Source organism: Pelodiscus sinensis, chromosome 20, assembly GCF_049634645.1.
Source record: "Pelodiscus sinensis isolate JC-2024 chromosome 20, ASM4963464v1, whole genome shotgun sequence".
Taxonomy (NCBI): Eukaryota; Metazoa; Chordata; order Testudines; family Trionychidae; genus Pelodiscus; species Pelodiscus sinensis.
Genome location: NC_134730.1, coordinates 9,735,727 through 9,752,772, shown reverse-complemented (window position 1 = coordinate 9,752,772; position 17,046 = coordinate 9,735,727). Strand labels below are relative to the sequence as shown.

General features: G+C 47.9%; 1 protein-coding gene across 4 annotated transcripts in view; it reads left to right on the top strand.

Moving 5' to 3' along the window:
- MFSD11 (major facilitator superfamily domain containing 11) overlaps window positions 1–15,354 on the top strand; it is a 56,041-nt gene extending 40,687 nt beyond the window's left edge. For all 4 annotated transcript variants that reach the window (XM_075903578.1, XM_075903579.1, XM_075903581.1 and 1 more), the window contains exon 14: window positions 11,851–15,354. In XM_075903578.1, the coding sequence (XP_075759693.1) occupies window positions 11,851–12,015 (165 nt within the window). In that variant the 3' untranslated portion in view covers window positions 12,016–15,354. The remainder of the gene's footprint in view (window positions 1–11,850) is intronic.
- Window positions 15,355–17,046: the final 1,692 nt, after the last annotated feature.

Genomic DNA, 17,046 nt, shown 5'->3' with positions numbered 1-17,046 from the left:
AAAACCACATAAACTGTAACAATATAGAAGATAAATATAATAATTTCAAGAGGGAGAGAGCCCACAATGTCCGGCTCCTCAGGTTTTAAAAAGTGTGGTCAATGCCGGGACCCAATGCCGGCTTCAGATGGCCACTCGGACTGCATACGGTGTTTGGGGGAGACCCACTTTCCCCACAATTGTACCCACTGCAATTCCCTGACGGCGAGAGCCAGAAAAGACCGTGAGCTCTGCCTCAGGATGATTTTATTTGAAAAAGCTCTACAGCCTGCGGGAGAACGATCTGCACCGCGGCAAGAGCCTCCGCCGCCTTCCAAAAATGCCCTGTGACCGAGAGCCTCTCCATCCCGCTCTCTTCCAGCCTCTTCCTCTCCCAAACACAGAGGAGAGGCACACCAGGCTGGGAAGTCCCCTGCCACTAAGGCTTCAGGGCGATCTTCCCACTCCGCGCCGGTATCGGGGCGCTCAACAGCTGAACGGCCCCGGGAGCGCTCTAAGAAGCCGGCACGGCATGAAAAGCCGGCGCCGATTCAAACCGCGGTGCCGCTTCAGAGCGCGGCACCGCTTCCAGCCCCCGGCGCCGCTTCAAGCCTCTGCAGCGCCGAAAGCTACACCACGGCTTAAAGCTGCTGTGCCTCTTAAAGTCACGGCACCGCAGCAAAAGGATGGGCAGCCTCCGAAGCCACTGACACCAGCTGATGCTCCGCTGGTCCTCCCACAGCCAGACAAGCAGCCAGATGAGGCTGCTAGGGATCAGCCCCAACAAGAGACTGATCCATACAGCAGGCATCATTATCTGTGCCTGCCCTCTACTTCTTACTCTCCTGAGAGGTCTCCATCAAGGCAATCCCCTCCCAGGTCGATATCACCGTTGTCTCTTCACGACGCTCCCCTTCCTGATGATGACCACCGCACGGTCTATTCCTCACGACATCCGTCACCTGGGAAGGCTCGCTCCCACCATTATAGGGCTCCGCCACAACATGGCCCATGGCACCCATACTGGTCTTACCCACCTCCACCTTATCCACCACAATGGGGACCGTGGAAACACTGGGAGCCATATGGACACCGCTCCCCACCTCGTTCCACTGCATCCCGGAGAAGTTTGCCTCAGCCACAACCCCTACCTCCACCAAGTTTTTCGGAGGACGAGGTGAAACAAATCTCAGACAATGCCTCAGATACTCAGTAAACGTCACACACTCTGATGCCCTTGATGCACAACCAGAGGATGCCGTAGTACCATCAGACACTGGAACGATTGACGATCTAAAACAGTTCCAAGAACTATTCAAGAGAGTAGCGACAAGCCAGAATGTCTCCCTGCAAGAGGTGCAGAAGAAACAATACCAATTGTTAAAGAATCTACATCCGACACTACAGGGCAAGATTGCCCTACCCATAGACGAGGCAATCATGGAGACCTCAGAAGATCTATGGAAGACGCCTGCATCCATCCAACCAACTAACAGGAAAATTGACAGAAAGTACTTTGTCCCCTCAAAAGACAACGACTTTCTCTTCACTCACCCACAACCTAACTCACTAGTCGTGGACTCAGCACAACAACGAGCGAAGCTTCCACAGTATAGGACGGGCAATGCAGACAAGGACCACGAAAAGTTGGACTCCTTTGGCAAGAAAATATATTCTCCTTCGAGTGGTCCCCGTGGGTGCTCCACTCTGGGTGCTGGTGCGTCCTCGCGCCGGCGACCGGAGACTTTTCTAGCTGTTTCTGCCACGGCGCGCAGGCGCCGTGGCGCCCTCTAGTGTTGTTCGAACTGAAGGGCGCCTGCGCGCGCGCGGCTCCTCAGTTCCTTCTCTACCGTCCTCGGCAAGAGACGGAGCTCTCTCTCTGCCAAATCTGTCAGAGAAAAACAGTTAAAATTATCGTTTTTACCCCCCTCTTTCCTCATTATCCAAGTTCTTAGACCCCCCCTAACCAGTTAAACCAAAAAAAAAAAAAAAAAAAAAAAGTTTTCCCCGGTTGCAGTTCGCCACTTGTTCCCCAGCCCTTCATGCCCGGCTCGCCGGGCTTTAAGCGCTGCGAATCATGTCGGGACGCCATGCCGGCATTAAGTGTCTGGGGGAGGCACACCAAACGCAGAAGTGCCAGCACTGCTCTAAGCTAACAGCCAGAGCGCGACGTGACAGAGCCAACAGACTCACGACTCTCTTATACGAGAAGTCGCTCCGTCCCTCCTCAGACGACTCGCCTCAGCAAGCTAAGGGTATGGAGAAAGATCAGCCTCCTACCCATTCTTCCTCCGCGACACCAAAATCTGCTCTCCCTCCGGCCTCAGCTATGTCCTCAGGATCGCCGGTGAGCACCGTGGACATGCCGGGAACCTCCGGTGCGCCGCGGTCTAAGACGCAGGCACCGCATAAGAGAGCTCATTCTGAGCCGAATCAAAAGGCAACGGCACCGGCCGCTTCGGCACCTAAGCCGTCATCGGCTCCGACGGCACCGTCTATGGAGCGCTCGGTACCGAAACAACACCTAACGGCACCGGGCCCTGCACCGAAGAAAGCCCACACCGAAAGCCTATCCAGTAAAACCTCGGTGCACAGAGGTACGTCGGCACCGACATCACCGCCGAAACCGCACCGCTCGGCACCCTCTCAAAGCCGAAGCCGGTACCGATCCCCGGTGCGGAGTCACACCTCGTCGGCACCGCCATCCCCAACTTCCTCCATCCATTCTACCAGATCACACCATTCTTCAGCTAGTGGCATCGGAACCGAACCTAGAAGCAGATTCTCATCACAACATTCCAGCCCGTCTCAAAGACTTCCATCCTGGCAAATGCCTGCGGTTCAGTACGCATACCCTCCCCCCCCGCACCAATGGTATCCACACCAATACCCATATCCACCACCGCCATACGCCACACAATGGCAACCGTGGAGTCCACACCCAAAGAGGTCTCACCACCGACCCTCATCTACAGTCTCTAGGCCACCTCCAGCCTCTCCTCCTGCTACCACATCAGCTACAGAGCCAAACTCTCCTGCTCCTTCGGATGGCCATGATTCACTTTCTGACGGCGAGACCAGATCTCCGATGCATAACTCCTCTTCCTCCCCAGACGAAGCGGTCACCACTGATGCCCCACCGTCGGGAGATGACACAAAAAAGTTTCAAGAGCTCTTTAAACAAGTAGCACTAGCTCAAGAAAAAGATCTTCAGGAGGTCCAGGTCAAACAATATCGATTTCTCCGCTCACTTCAACCCCCAACAGCTACCAGAATCGCCATCCCGATGGATGAGGCTATTATGGACCCAGCCAACAACATTTGGCAAACGCCAGCGTCCATTACCCCAACAAACAAGAGAGTAGACCGCAAATATTTTATCGCTCCCAAGGATATGGACTTTCTGTTCACCCATCCACCCCCTAATTCCCTGGTAGTAGATTCGGTCCGACACAAGGGTAAACAGCCTAATTTAAGATCAACCCCACAAGACAGGGATCACAAAAAGGTGGACATTATGGGCCGAAAGGTCTATTCTTCTTCCACACTACTCCTTAGAGCGGCCAATTATACCGCTATGCTGGCAGACTATGATAATGCCAATTACGCGAAGCTCCAGGACCTTCTTCAACATCTCCCGGAGCATAAACGCCCAACCCTCCGTAGCATTATGCAGGAGGGCCTGGCCATTTCACGCACAGCTTTACAGTCAGCCATGGACGTGGCAGACACTGCGGCTCGAATTACAGCCTCCGCAATAGTCCTACGCCGAATGTCATGGCTACAACCCTCTGGCGTCCCTAGGGACCTTCAACAAAAGGTCGAGGATTTACCCTTTGATCGCACCAATCTATTTGCATCCAAGACCGATGAGGTGCTACATTCTATGAAGGACTCCCGTACAACCCTTAGAACTCTAGGAATGTACACTCCTCCTTTTAGAAGGAATAGATATCAGCCTTACCAACGACCCAGGGAACCATTCCGTCAACAGCCCAAATACGATTTCCGTAAACAAAGACCACTTCGCCGTAGACCTCAGCGTCAACAGCAACATGCCACACCTCATCCCCCGGCTGGCAAGCAGCAGGTTTGAAGGCCTGGTCGAGAGCCAGGAGGCCAATCCGTCGACCCTCCCGATAGCTACCCTACAATTTCACTACCCCCTCCGAGCCTTTTTCCACCAATGGTCCCTCATTACCTCGGACAAGTGGGTTTTGAATCTAGTCCAGTCTGGCTACGTCATCCCCTTCACCTCTACCCCGCCCAACCACCCTCCTACCCTTCCCTCTTTCAGGGACCCCTCTCACGAAACCGCACTCCTACAGGAAGTCTCACGCCTCATTCAACTGGGCGCAGTAGAACATGTACCAACACAATTCCGCGGCCGGGGATTCTACTCGACGTACTTCCTAACCCAGAAGAAGACAGGAGGCTGGCGTCCCATTTTAGATCTCAGGCGCCTCAACAAATACATCGCATACCACCGTTTCAAGATGGTTACCCTTTCAACTATCATTCCCTCTCTCGACCAACACGATTGGCTTTCGGCTCTCGACCTTCAAGACGCGTACTTCCATATTACAATTCATCCTGCTCACAGACGCTTTCTACGATTTATAGTGGGTACCCAACATTACCAATACAGAGTACTCCCGTTTGGCCTTTCTACGGCTCCCAGGGTATTCTCCAAGACTCTATCAGTCGTAATGGCCTTTCTCCGACGCCAAGGCATCATAATATTTCCATACCTGGACGATTGCCTCATAAAAGCTGCGTCTTTCCAAGAAGCAAAGGCCGTGACAGACACCACAATAGACCTCCTACTCAGTCTCGGGTTCCACATAAATTACACAAAATCCACTTTGCGTCCCACACAGAAACTGGAATTCATAGGCGCCCTCCTCGATACAATCACAGCAAGGGCCACTCTTCCCGATCACAGGTTCGCAACGATATGCGACCTTGTCCGAGCAACACAGGCGGCACCTACTGTCACGATCCGCCATTGCCTCAAAATCCTAGGGCACATGGCCTCTACGACTTACGTCGTCAATCTCGCCAGACTCCACATGAGGCCCCTTCAGTCCTGGCTCGCTACGGTATACAAACCCTTCAGAGACCAAATGAGCAAGCATGTTGCGATCCCACCTCGCGTTATCAATTCCATGCTCTGGTGGACAACCCCTCGAAACATGCTACACGGTGTCCCCTTTCAACGTCCAGCGTCTACTCTAACACTCATAACAGACGCATCACTCATGGGATGGGGGGCTCATCTGGGAACCATCACAGCCCAAGGCAAATGGTCGTTCGTAGAGCAAGCACTCCACATCAACATTCTCGAGCTACGGGCAGTCAGATACACATGCCAGCATTTCACTCAGCACATAGCTCACAAGACCATCACCATTATGACGGACAATACCACATGCATGTATTACATCAACCGTCAGGGTGGCGCTCGCTCCCCTTCTCTATGCTCGGAAGCCACCAAATTTTGGACCTGGTGCCTATCCCATGGGGTCACCCCCTCTGCAGTATACCTTCCCGGAATACTCAATGTCACAGCAGACACCTTAAGTCGCACATTCATGGACCAGCACGAGTGGGAGATCGACAAACGCGCCCTCACACCGATCTTCCGTCTTTGGGGCCATCCAGAAGTGGACCTTTTCGCTACAAAGAACAATCGCAAGTGCCACCTCTACTGCTCCAGGGGAGCCCTGGGCAGGAATTCCCTCGGAGACGCCCTTTCCATCGCATGGAACGCCTCCCTCCTCTACGCCTTTCCCCCCCTCCCACTCCTGCACAGAGTCCTAGACAAGATCAGATTGAGTCAGGCACGCGTGATTTTGGTGGCACCTGCTTGGCCCAGACGAACATGGTATCCTTACCTCCTCAAAATGATGATAGCAGAACCGTATCCCTTCCCTCCACGCTGCGACCTCCTCTCACAAGATCACGGTCAAACCCTTCACCCGGACATCACCAGGCTGAAACTCCACGCTTGGCTCCTTCATGGCTCCATGATGCCGAAACTGCCTGTTCAGAACAAGTAAGACACATATTAATTAATAGTCGCAGACGCTCTACTAGGAAGACCTACCGCTACAAGTGGACGTGTTTTTCCCTATGGTATGCTCAGACTCATGCAGACCCACCACACCTTGCTCCAATACATGACTTATTGGACTACTTACTCTCTCTGAAACATTCCGGTCTAGCACTTAGTACTATTAAGGTCCATGCCGCAGCCATAGCAGCTTTCCACCATCACCCTCCAAGCTCTTCTTTCCTTGCTGACCCAATAACCAAGCGCTTCTTCAAAGGCCTGCAGAACACCTTTCCTCCGGTTCGTCCGCCAGTCCCCATTTGGGACCTGAACCATGTCCTCAAAAGCCTCACAAAACCCCCGTTCGAGCCGATAGCAACCTGCTCGTTCTCTCATTTGTCGATGAAGGTGGCTTTCCTAGTCGCCATCACCTCCAGTAGGAGGGTGAGTGAGCTTGCAGCTCTGATGGCTGACCCCCCATATACTGTGTTTTTACAGGACAGGGTGGTACTTAGACCCCACCCTAAGTTCCTACCCAAAGTACTCTCTCCCTTCCACGTGAATGAACCCATACACTTACCTGCATTCTTTCCTAAACCACACACTGAACCGTCCCACGCCGTGTGGCACACTCTCGACGTCCGACGAGCTTTGGCGTTTTACATAGACCGCACGAGACCATGGCGGGCCTCGCCTAGACTCTTCATCTCATACGCGGATAGATCTAAGGGACAAGCAGTCTCATCTCAAAGAATCTCTAAATGGATTACATCCTGCATCAAGACCTCTTATACTTTATATAACAAAGATTTACCTGGACTTATCACAGCTCATTCCACTAGAGCAGTGGCTGCCACGACCGCTTTTCTCCATAATGTGCCATTACAAGACATTTGCAACGCCGCTACCTGGTCATCCGACCATTCCTTTGCACAACACTATGCTCTCTCCACCTCGATAGCATCTTCTATGGCGGTTGGACAAGCAGTGCTGTCTACAGTTACTACCACACGGCTCCAAACCCACCTCCGCGAGCCGACAACTGCTGTGTAGTCACCCAGAGTGGAGCACCCACGGGGACCACTCGAAGGAGAAGAAAGAGTTACTCACCTTGTGCAGTAACGGTTGTTCTTCGAGATGTGTCCCCGTGGGTGCTCCACTACCCTCCCTCCTTCCCCTGCTTGGAGCCTGATGCTCTGGTGGGTAGAGAAGGAACGGAGGAGCCGCGCGCGCGCAGGCGCCCTTCAGTTCGAACAACACTAGAGGGCGCCACGGCGCCTGCGCGCCGCGGCAGAAACAGCTAGAAAAGTCTCCGGTCGCCGGTGCGAGGACGCACCAGCACCCAGAGCGGAGCACCCACGGGGACACATCTCGAAGAACAACCGTTACTGCACAAGGTGAGTAACTCTTTCTTCCTCTTCAACCCTACAACTCAGAATATCAAATTACTCTGCTCTCTTAGCAAATCACAACTTTGACAACTACTCAAAACTGGGAGAACTAATGGCGCATCTCCCTGACTCCAAAAGACCCATCTTAAAATCAATAGTTCATGAGGGCCATATGATCGCCCGCACCGCTCTCCAAATGGCAATGGATGTAGCTGACACTGCAGCCCGAGTTACAGCTACAGCGGTGGTGATGCGTAGAGCTTCTTGGCTCCAGTCGTCTGGAGTTCCCCGTGAACTCCAGCCCAAAGTGGAGGATTTGCCATTTGACAAACAAAAGCTATTTGCAGCCACTACGGACGAAATGCTCCACAACAGCAAAAATTCTAAGTCCACACTTCGCACGCTAGGTATGTGCACGCCACCCTATAAACGCAGGCAATACACCCCATATAATTCATATAATCGATATCGGTATGGACAATACAATCGACCACAGAGGCCTTATGAAGACAACAGACCAAGACAGCGAGGTCCCAGAAGGCGACCCAACCAAGCCCGCCCGCTAGCTAACCAACCATCTAAGCAGCAAATTTGAACATTTGGTCGAGGGTCTGCAAGACCTCCCGTTCGATCTAGCACCTCAACATGGCCATCTATTCAACCACCATTTGCGCGCCTTCCTCCCACAGTGGGAATCCATAACATCGGACCACTGGGTCCTAGAGATAATTCAAGTGGGCTATACCATCCCTTTTATTTCTATCTCCCCTATCCTTCCCCCCCCCCCCCAAGAAGTCAATCGGCTCCTTGTCATTGGGGCTATAGAAAGGGTACCCCGAGAGTTCCATGGGAGAGGGTTTTACTCGAACTATTTCCTGACTGAGAAAAGAACGGGGTTGGAGACCTATATTGGATCTCCGCAAACTGAACAAATTTCTCAAAAGATGACTTTTCAAGATGGTCACTCTTTCCGCTATCATTCCTGCGCTAGATTGAGGGGACTGGTTCGCAGCCCTCGACCTCCAAGATGCCTATTTCCATGTAACCATCCACCCCTTCCACAGACGCTACCTACGCTTCACGTTGGGACTAGACTATTTCCAGTACAAGGTTCTTCCCTTCGGTCTCTCATCAGCTCCGAAGGTATTTTTGAAGGTACTGGCGGTCGTAACTGCGTATCTCAGACGGCAGAACGTCGTCATATTTCCCTATCTAGACGACTGCCTTCTAAAGGGATCCTCATACGCCAAAACCGCCACTATGATACATACGACCACGGCCCTCCTCAGTCGTCTAGGCCTTCTAATCAACCAAGACAAATCAATTCTGCACCTGGTTCAAGATATAGAGTTCATTGGCGCACGCCTGGACTCAGTTACAGCCCGGGCATACCTACCTCAGCAATGCTTTGCAACCACGCAAGAAATTATAAACGGGATGCTCACAGTTCCTACCACCACAGTACTTACATGCCTCCGACTAATGGGACACATGGCTTCCACCACCTACGTAGTCTACCATGCTCGTCTGCACTTTCGATGTTTTCAGCTCTGGATTGCAACCGTTTATATCCCATCACGACACCCTCGAAACAAAACGGTTACTATCCCACCAGACGTGCTCGCATCCTTACGATGGTGGACAGTGTCAAACAATCTTCTGGCGGGGGTTCCGTTCCAACAAATCGAACCCACTATTCAAATCACCACAGATGCTTCCCTGCTCGGCTGGGGGGCACATATGGACGGTCACGAAGTTCAAGGCAGGTGACACTCTTACATATCAATCTCCTTGAATTGAGGGCAGTAAGAAATGCCTGTGTACACTTTGCCTCTGACATCGCCAATCACACAGTCCTCATCCTAATGGACAACATCTGTGCGATGTTCTACATAAACAGACAGGGTGGAGCCCGCTCCCGCTCTTTATGCGCGGAGGCTATTCGCCTGTGGAACGCGTGCATCCGCAACCAAGTCACCCTTATAGCATCCTACCTGCCTGGAGTGAACAATACCAAAGCGGACTCCCTCAGCCGAAACTTCACCGCAGACCACGAATGGGAGTTACATACAGAGGTGACAAACTCAATTTTCTACCAACGGGGATGGCCGTTGATAGACCTCTTTGCTTCTACCCAGAACACCAAATGTCCCCAGTTCTGCTCACGTGCGGGACTTGGCAAATGCTCTCTGGGGGATGCCTTCCTAATCAAATGGACAGCCCCCCTACACTACGCCTTTCCTCCCATACCGCTCATCCCAAGAGTTCTGCGCAAGATCCTGAGAGACAAAGCCCCAGTCATCCTGATTGTACCATCATGGTCTCGCCAAACCTGGTACCCATACCTTCACAGGCTAGCGGTCCAGCCTCCCCACCCACTACCATACCGGATAGACCTACTATCTCAGGACAACGGCAGGATACTGCATCCACAACTCAGTATCCTGCATCTTCACGCATGGCTTCTCTCTGGTTCTCGGAGGTAGAAGAGCGCTGCTCCCAGCGAGTAAAAGACGTCCTCCTCCATAGCAGGAGACAGTCTACTCGGAAAACTTACCAACAGAAATGGACACGTTTCTGTCACTGGTGTCAGCGAGCCAAAGTGGAGCCTCATGCCTCACCACTGAATACCATCCTAGACTACATTCTGGACCTTAAAGCATCAGGACTGTCAATCTCCTCTCTAAGAGTACACCTCTCTGCAATAGCAGCATTTCATACCTCAGTAGACGGCTTCTCCATTTTTAACCATCCTATTACAAAGAGATTCCTCAAGGGACTCCAGAATGTGTACCCACCACATAAGGCCCCACCCCCTTTGTGGGACCTAAATCTTGTTTTGAACTGCCTCACCAGACCTCCCTTTGAGCTACTGGCAACAGTACCACTTCCCTTCCTTTTTATGAAAGTCTGTTTCCTCTTAGCCATTACCTCCGTTAGGAGGGTGAGCGAACTCGGAGCATTAATGTCAGAACCTCCTTACACAGTTTTCACAAAGGATAGGGTCATACTTAGACCCCACCCCACGTTTTTGCCAAAGGTCTGTACAGAATTCCATCTCAATGAACCGATTGTATTACCTACCTTTTTCCCAAAACCGCATTCTTCGCAGACAGATGCCAGCCTGCACACTCCGGACATCTGGAGGGCTCGGGCCTTCTTTCTAGAAAGAACAAAACCATTTCGTAAATCTGAAAGGCTTTTTATCTCCATTGCTGAACGATCCAAAGGGACACCAATATCATCGCAACTAATCTCAAAGTGGATATCGACATGTATAATCAAATGCCACTCTCTGGGCAATAGACCGCTACAACGCCCACCACGAGTGCATTCTACTCAAGCCACAGCTGCTTCTACAGCCTTTCTGGGCAATGTCCCCTTAAGAGACATTTACCGGGCAGCAACATGGTCTTCAGACCATCCTTTTGCTAAACACTACGCTATCCTTCCACAACTCAAGAGTGATTCAGCAGTTGCCACAGCAGTACTCTCTACCACTGCTAAACAATGACTCCAGCTCCCTCCAGCCTTACATTGAATACTGCTTTGTAGTCACCTACAGTGGAGCACCCACAGGGACACTACTCGAAGAAGAAAAGGGAGTTACTCACCTCGTGCAGTAACGAGTGTTCTTCGAGATGTGGGTGCTCCACGACCCTCCCTACCTTCCCTCTGCTCGGAGTCAAAATTCTCGGGCGGAGACGAGGAACTGAAAGGGAGGGGGTTGAGTCACGCTCCTCAGGAGGCGGGAAGGGCTCGAGATGCCTCCTGGGCATGCGTGGCTCAACAGGGGAAACTGCTATACAAAGCTCTGATCTGCGGCTCAGGGCAACCCTTCACCTACAGTGGAGCACCACGGGGACACACATCTTGAAGAACACTCGTTACTGCATGAGGTGAGTAACTCCCATTTCTTTAATCTATTTAGGAGCTAATGAATATTGTAGCTTGAACCCTTAACAAGGGTGGAGTGCTCTTGAGCAGCTCCACTTGGTAGACATTTGCACTTATGTCATACATGCATGCCTCTGCTTCTGTAATAAATTGCTGTAACACCGGAAAAAATTATTCAGGTTACTGTTTTATATACTGTTTTCATCTCTTGGATGTGATGTGCATGAGACAGTGGTTTCAGTGCCAGAGAACTGCATATAGGACACTCTAAATACCCTTGTGTGCAGTGTTCAATTCATCCACTGAAGCTCACTTAAATGACAAAAGTTAAGTTGATTTTCTGTTAATCAGAACAAACCAAATATAGATATATAATAAAGCCTTTTTACATTTAATATTTGATAAAGGACTATATTTTCTAAGAGAATTAAAGGGTAAATGTCTTTCTATATGCATGTCCGTAATGATAATCTTTACATAGAACAGCTAGACTACATACCTGCCTATGTTTTGTGTTTTTTCTTTCAGTCCATCTGTGCTGCAATTGCATATTTCTACAGCAACTACTTTCTTCTTCAGTGGCAGCTCTTGATCATGGTGGTGGTTGGGTTCTTTGGAACAATCTCCTTCTTTACTGTGGAGTGGGAAGCAGCTGCATTTGTCGCCCGTGGCTCTGATTACAGCAGCATTTGATCCAGGTGCTCCCTGATGCGAGAAGATGCACAGGAACATATTTATTGAAATCACTTGTGAAGGTGAAAAGATCAAAACACGGAGGCCAGGATGAAGGAAGCCTCTGTTAAAGCTCTTTCGGTGTAACTGATAGGAACAGTCATAATGAAACAGAAAAACAAAATGCCAAAATTAAAAGGCTCTCTTTCTTATTTTAATCGACGTTAATGTGCAGGTCACAGAAATTACATATTAGAAAATGGAAGGAAAACTGGGGTACTATGCATTGAACAATTTTATTCTGATAAATCCCTTTGCTGGGTGCTTATTTATCTAATTTTTCTCTTTATGATCATGCATCATAGAAATTTTAGCTTCATTACTCTCAAATAGTTTTATTTTTACTTACATCCAAGCTCTGAACATATTTACCTTGTAAAAATTCCTTCTGTGTATGAGTGATGTAGGATACAGTGTGCTGCAGCATGTCTACATTTCTGAGAAATCAATCTAACCTGTGGACTTTAGTGGCAATAGAAATGTTTTAATGGAAACTTTGTGTTGCTATGCCCTCCATCCTTTGGTTCCTAAGTATTTAAGATTGTTGATATCCTATTTTATAGCTTAAAATTTTTCTAGGCTCAGCTTTAAAAAAAGAGAACAATCTTAAGTATTATAGGCTGATATGATGTATATTTGGAAGAATTTGGACAAGATTTTCTTTATTTTAGCTTATTAGAAGGCTAAGTAAAGGCCAAGATGACTAAGGGCCTGAACCTCAGAGGTGTAGAGCAACTGAATCCCCATTTATATTGTTGAGTTTGTGAGAGCTCAGGACCAGGCTATAGATTAGGTTGGCTGCCATAACATTCTCCAGGAAACGCTATGCAAGGATTCAAAATGACATGGCTCTCAGCTTACCAACATTGAGTTCATGGGACTACTGACATGCTTAAAGTTACTCAGGTTAGAGGTACAAGTATTTATAAGATCAGGGCTTAACATTAGATGTTAGTAATGGCATTTTATGATGGGCACTCTTTCCTTTTTACCTTTTTAAAACACAAGAGAGGAAAATGGACTGTAAAAATTGTCCCTTATTACTACACCTACAGTACCTGCTCCCTGTGCATTATCTAAGTAATATCAGAACAGCTGATAGACAAACATATTTTATTACTTAATAGAACATAGGAAGAGTGTATAATAATTTATTCTGCATTACGCATCATCAAAAAAAAACCGACAGCTAAGTTATGAATGTAGAATTGGTGCTAATGTATGCAGCAGATTCAACACACTTAGATTTTTGTTTACCTCGTTGAACTTGCAATGCTGACCATCCTTTATTACACTTCAAATCTTTTTATGAGCTCTGAGTTGCTAAGGAAGCATCTTGTATTTAAAGATGATTAAGAAATATTTAGATGATGTTTCAGTTTTTCATACTATGTCATAGCTACTTAGATATGTATGGAGGATGAATTTGGTATTGAATTATAGGAACCCGGTGCCTCTCTCAAAATGGTGAGTCATGTCATTCTCATGTGGCACAACCAAGCCTGTCCATTATAAAATGGCGCAGTACACAAATGTAGGGTTTTGGCTTTGGGTTCACATCATGTTTCTGCTGTTAGATCAGAAAGGTGTTAGTGAGAGAATAATTGAAACCCCAGATATTTATCTGGAAAGTGGATAGGTGAGGGAACCTCTTAGGAATCTCAGTGAATAAAGTGTAAAAGGGAGAGAGATGGAGAAGAAAATGAAAGGGGAGAGGAGCCAATATAACAATTTCAGTCAAACTAAAAGGGAATATTCAGCTCATGGAACCAAATTGAATCCATGTGTATCATGTGGCTAGCTGCATATTAATGCCTTCCATCTACTCTTTTTGTTCAGTAATTTCAAATATAAGTTTTTATATACTATTCATGATAAATAAAGACATTAGGAAATCTTCAGTGGTTAGATATTTTCCTACTGCATTCTTATTTATATTTTCTTCAAGTACCAAAAGGGATAAATAATTTTAATTAAGAGATAAAAGGAATCAATCTTCGTTCTGTTCTTGGAGTCTGTTCTCTACAGAGAAGAAGATTTTAATTGTTAAATGTTCACAAAGAACAATTCTGTTTGGTAATATGTGAGTAAACAAATTGGTGCTTATGGTGGTGAGTGCACGGCAAATGTATTAAAAATAATACAATTTCATTTTAGAAGGAAATGCTTTTGATGAGATTGTTTTTAAAAATGGTGCTTTATTAATGGACGTCTGTATGCAGTGTTGCTCAATTGAAGTAATAGAAGAATGCAGAATGTTTAGTAAAATCTATTGGGAAAGATTTTCACCTCTAAATTTTCACAATTTTAGCAAGCATTTTGAACCTGATTTTCAACTGGCCCCGCTCATTGCTGACAGAGTTGGGGGTTCTCGGGACCTCTAAACATCCAGAGCCTTTTTCTCTTTCTGTTCTGCCTAGTTCGACTGAAAACCAGGTGACCTAAAACACAAGGGAAGGCTAAGAACTTCTTAAAAGATTTATTAAAGTGAACTAAGTTTGCTTTCTTGAGCCAAGTTTCATAAGAAATTTACAAAATTCTTCAAGCCATATTATGAATACCAAACATTTTAAAACTATAAAACCTATGAATATATTGTAGCCCCGGTATTGTTGTAGCCCCGGTGGTCCCAGGATATTAGAGATGCAAGGTAGGTGAAGTAATACCTTTTATTGGGCCAACTATTGTTGGTAAAGGAGACAAGCTTTCAAGAGAGACAGAACCTGACCTGAGGAAGAGCTCTGTGTAACTTGAAGCTTTTCTTTCTATCTTATTTTAGTTCTAAGTTTAAGAGCAGTAGGAAAAAATCCTCAATTATTCATGTAAACATATGATATATAACTGCATCTAATCTTGCAGAGTTATTCCTGTAGAATGTCAGGATGTGAAAAGTATATCCAAGCTGCAGAGGATAAAGCTCATTAGTCATCTGTTTTTGATGAGACAATCAGCAGTAAAAAGGTTAATAATGTTGACACTAATTATGCTCCCATCTCTGTCAGCATTTCTAAAGCTCCTATCACCATATCTAAGCACTGGCAATAAGAGCCAATTGAGATGAATGAGGTAAAGTCTCATCTCTCTTGGAGCTTAAACCATTGCTCACTGAATTCAATTGTAGTCTCTCCATTTTTTTTCAGTGTGAATTGGATCAGGGCCAGGCCTTCTGTGAATTTGTTGTAGTCTGGTTTGCAGACTCCAGAATGACTGGTGCATTGATTTATATTGGGAAGATTATCTGCAGAAGCAGAACTACAGCTAGATTGAATTTAGTTAGCTGCAAATAAATATATTTGTTTATTTTTTGTACCCTTTACTCTTTATTCCTGTGATGTCACATTGTAAGTACTCAAACAAATGGCAAAATCCTTTAGGAAGAAAGAAGAAATCAGAACTGATATTCGTGACTTTTTAATGCAGAATACTCTGATTTTTTAAGTAGGTTTTCTTTATTCATCATAAAGTAAAGTTCTGTGTAAATTTCTTTTTGTACATTTTGCAGTTCTCAAAAGTTGACACTTACGAAAACAGTAAAATGTATAAAAAGGTGTTTTTGCAGTCTGGATGTTTATATTCTTTGTTCATCACTAATTGATGTGTTTTAATTTGTATTGTTTTAATGTCGAGTATAATCCACACTAGTAAATTTGGAATGAGAAGGGAAACTATTGCAGTGGTTTATTTTACAAATACAGAGCTCAATGATTAGCTGATATAAATTGGCAAATCTCCAATTGACTTTAGTGGAGCTAAAGTCCATCAACTGAAGATTTGGTCCAAAAGTTGTCACTCTGGCCTGTCCATTTGTTTACCATCGTGCTAGCTGGTTTTGGGTACAAGCAGCTCAAACCATAGCTTTACTTGTGATCAGCTGGCACTATCATGATTTTTTCATTCTAAAGTGAATGTAAAATCATGTTGGTTAACATGACACATCATGGTCATGTTTAACATAACATAATTTTCTAGCAAAAAATGAGTCTTATAATGCTGTGTCTACGCTGATACTTCTGGAGTTCTTGCAACTGTACCAGTGCTAGCAACAGTGGGAGGAGTAGCAGAGACCAGATTCCATTGTGTTTTTTCACCACATCTCTTAACCTTTTGTAGGTGTGTCAGGGGGTACGCCCCCGCAAAGGGGCTCGGCCCCCTCCGACCGGGCCTGTACAGCACTCCAAAGTCTCCACGCAAAAGCCCCGGCCCTTCTATCAGGGCATATACGGTAGCAAAGTCTCACCCCAAAAGTCCCGACCCTTCTATCAGGGCATATACGGTAGGAGAGGCCTAGCCGCTCTGGGAAGCCTCTCCTGGCCCGGGGCTTGTTTGTCCAGGGAAGGGAAAAATGGGTGGTAGGGGGACCCGGGCCCTCCCTCTCCACCGGGTCCCAGCCCAGGGCCCTTTAGGCAGGGTCTGTGGCTCCTGCCGGCTCGGCGGGGGATCCGGCCGATACACGCCGAGCCAAACTTTGTCTCCCTTGCCCTGGGCTGCTTCCTACCACGCCCTGGTTCCCCCCGGGCCCCTTCGCCTCTCAGGCAGTACCTGTCGGGGTTGAGGGTGTGCTCCTGCCGCTCTGGGTCGGCGGCTGCTTTCTCCGTGTCCAGGTCCAGCGTGGGCGACAACTCTGGACCCAGCGGCTGCAAGAACACCGGTCCGGCCTGGTCTCCTTCTTCGCCCTGGGACCTCCCTGACTGCTGGGCTCCTTCTGCCTTTATACCCGGCCGCTGTTGGGAGCATGCCCAGCAGGTTCGGAGGGGCGGGGCCTTCTCTGCCAGCTGGGCCTGGGCTATCCCCTGCTCCTCAGTGTGGGGCCTGTCCGCCCCGTCACACACCTTCACCCTTAAATGGGTAGTTACAGTCTGCCTTGTCCAGGTTTCTTCTTCTCCTGCTCGGGAAAAGAAATCGGCATTCATATGAGTCTTACCCGGGCGGTGGGCCACTTCAAAATCGTAGGGTTGCAGTGACAAATACCACCGCATTATCCGAGGATTCGTG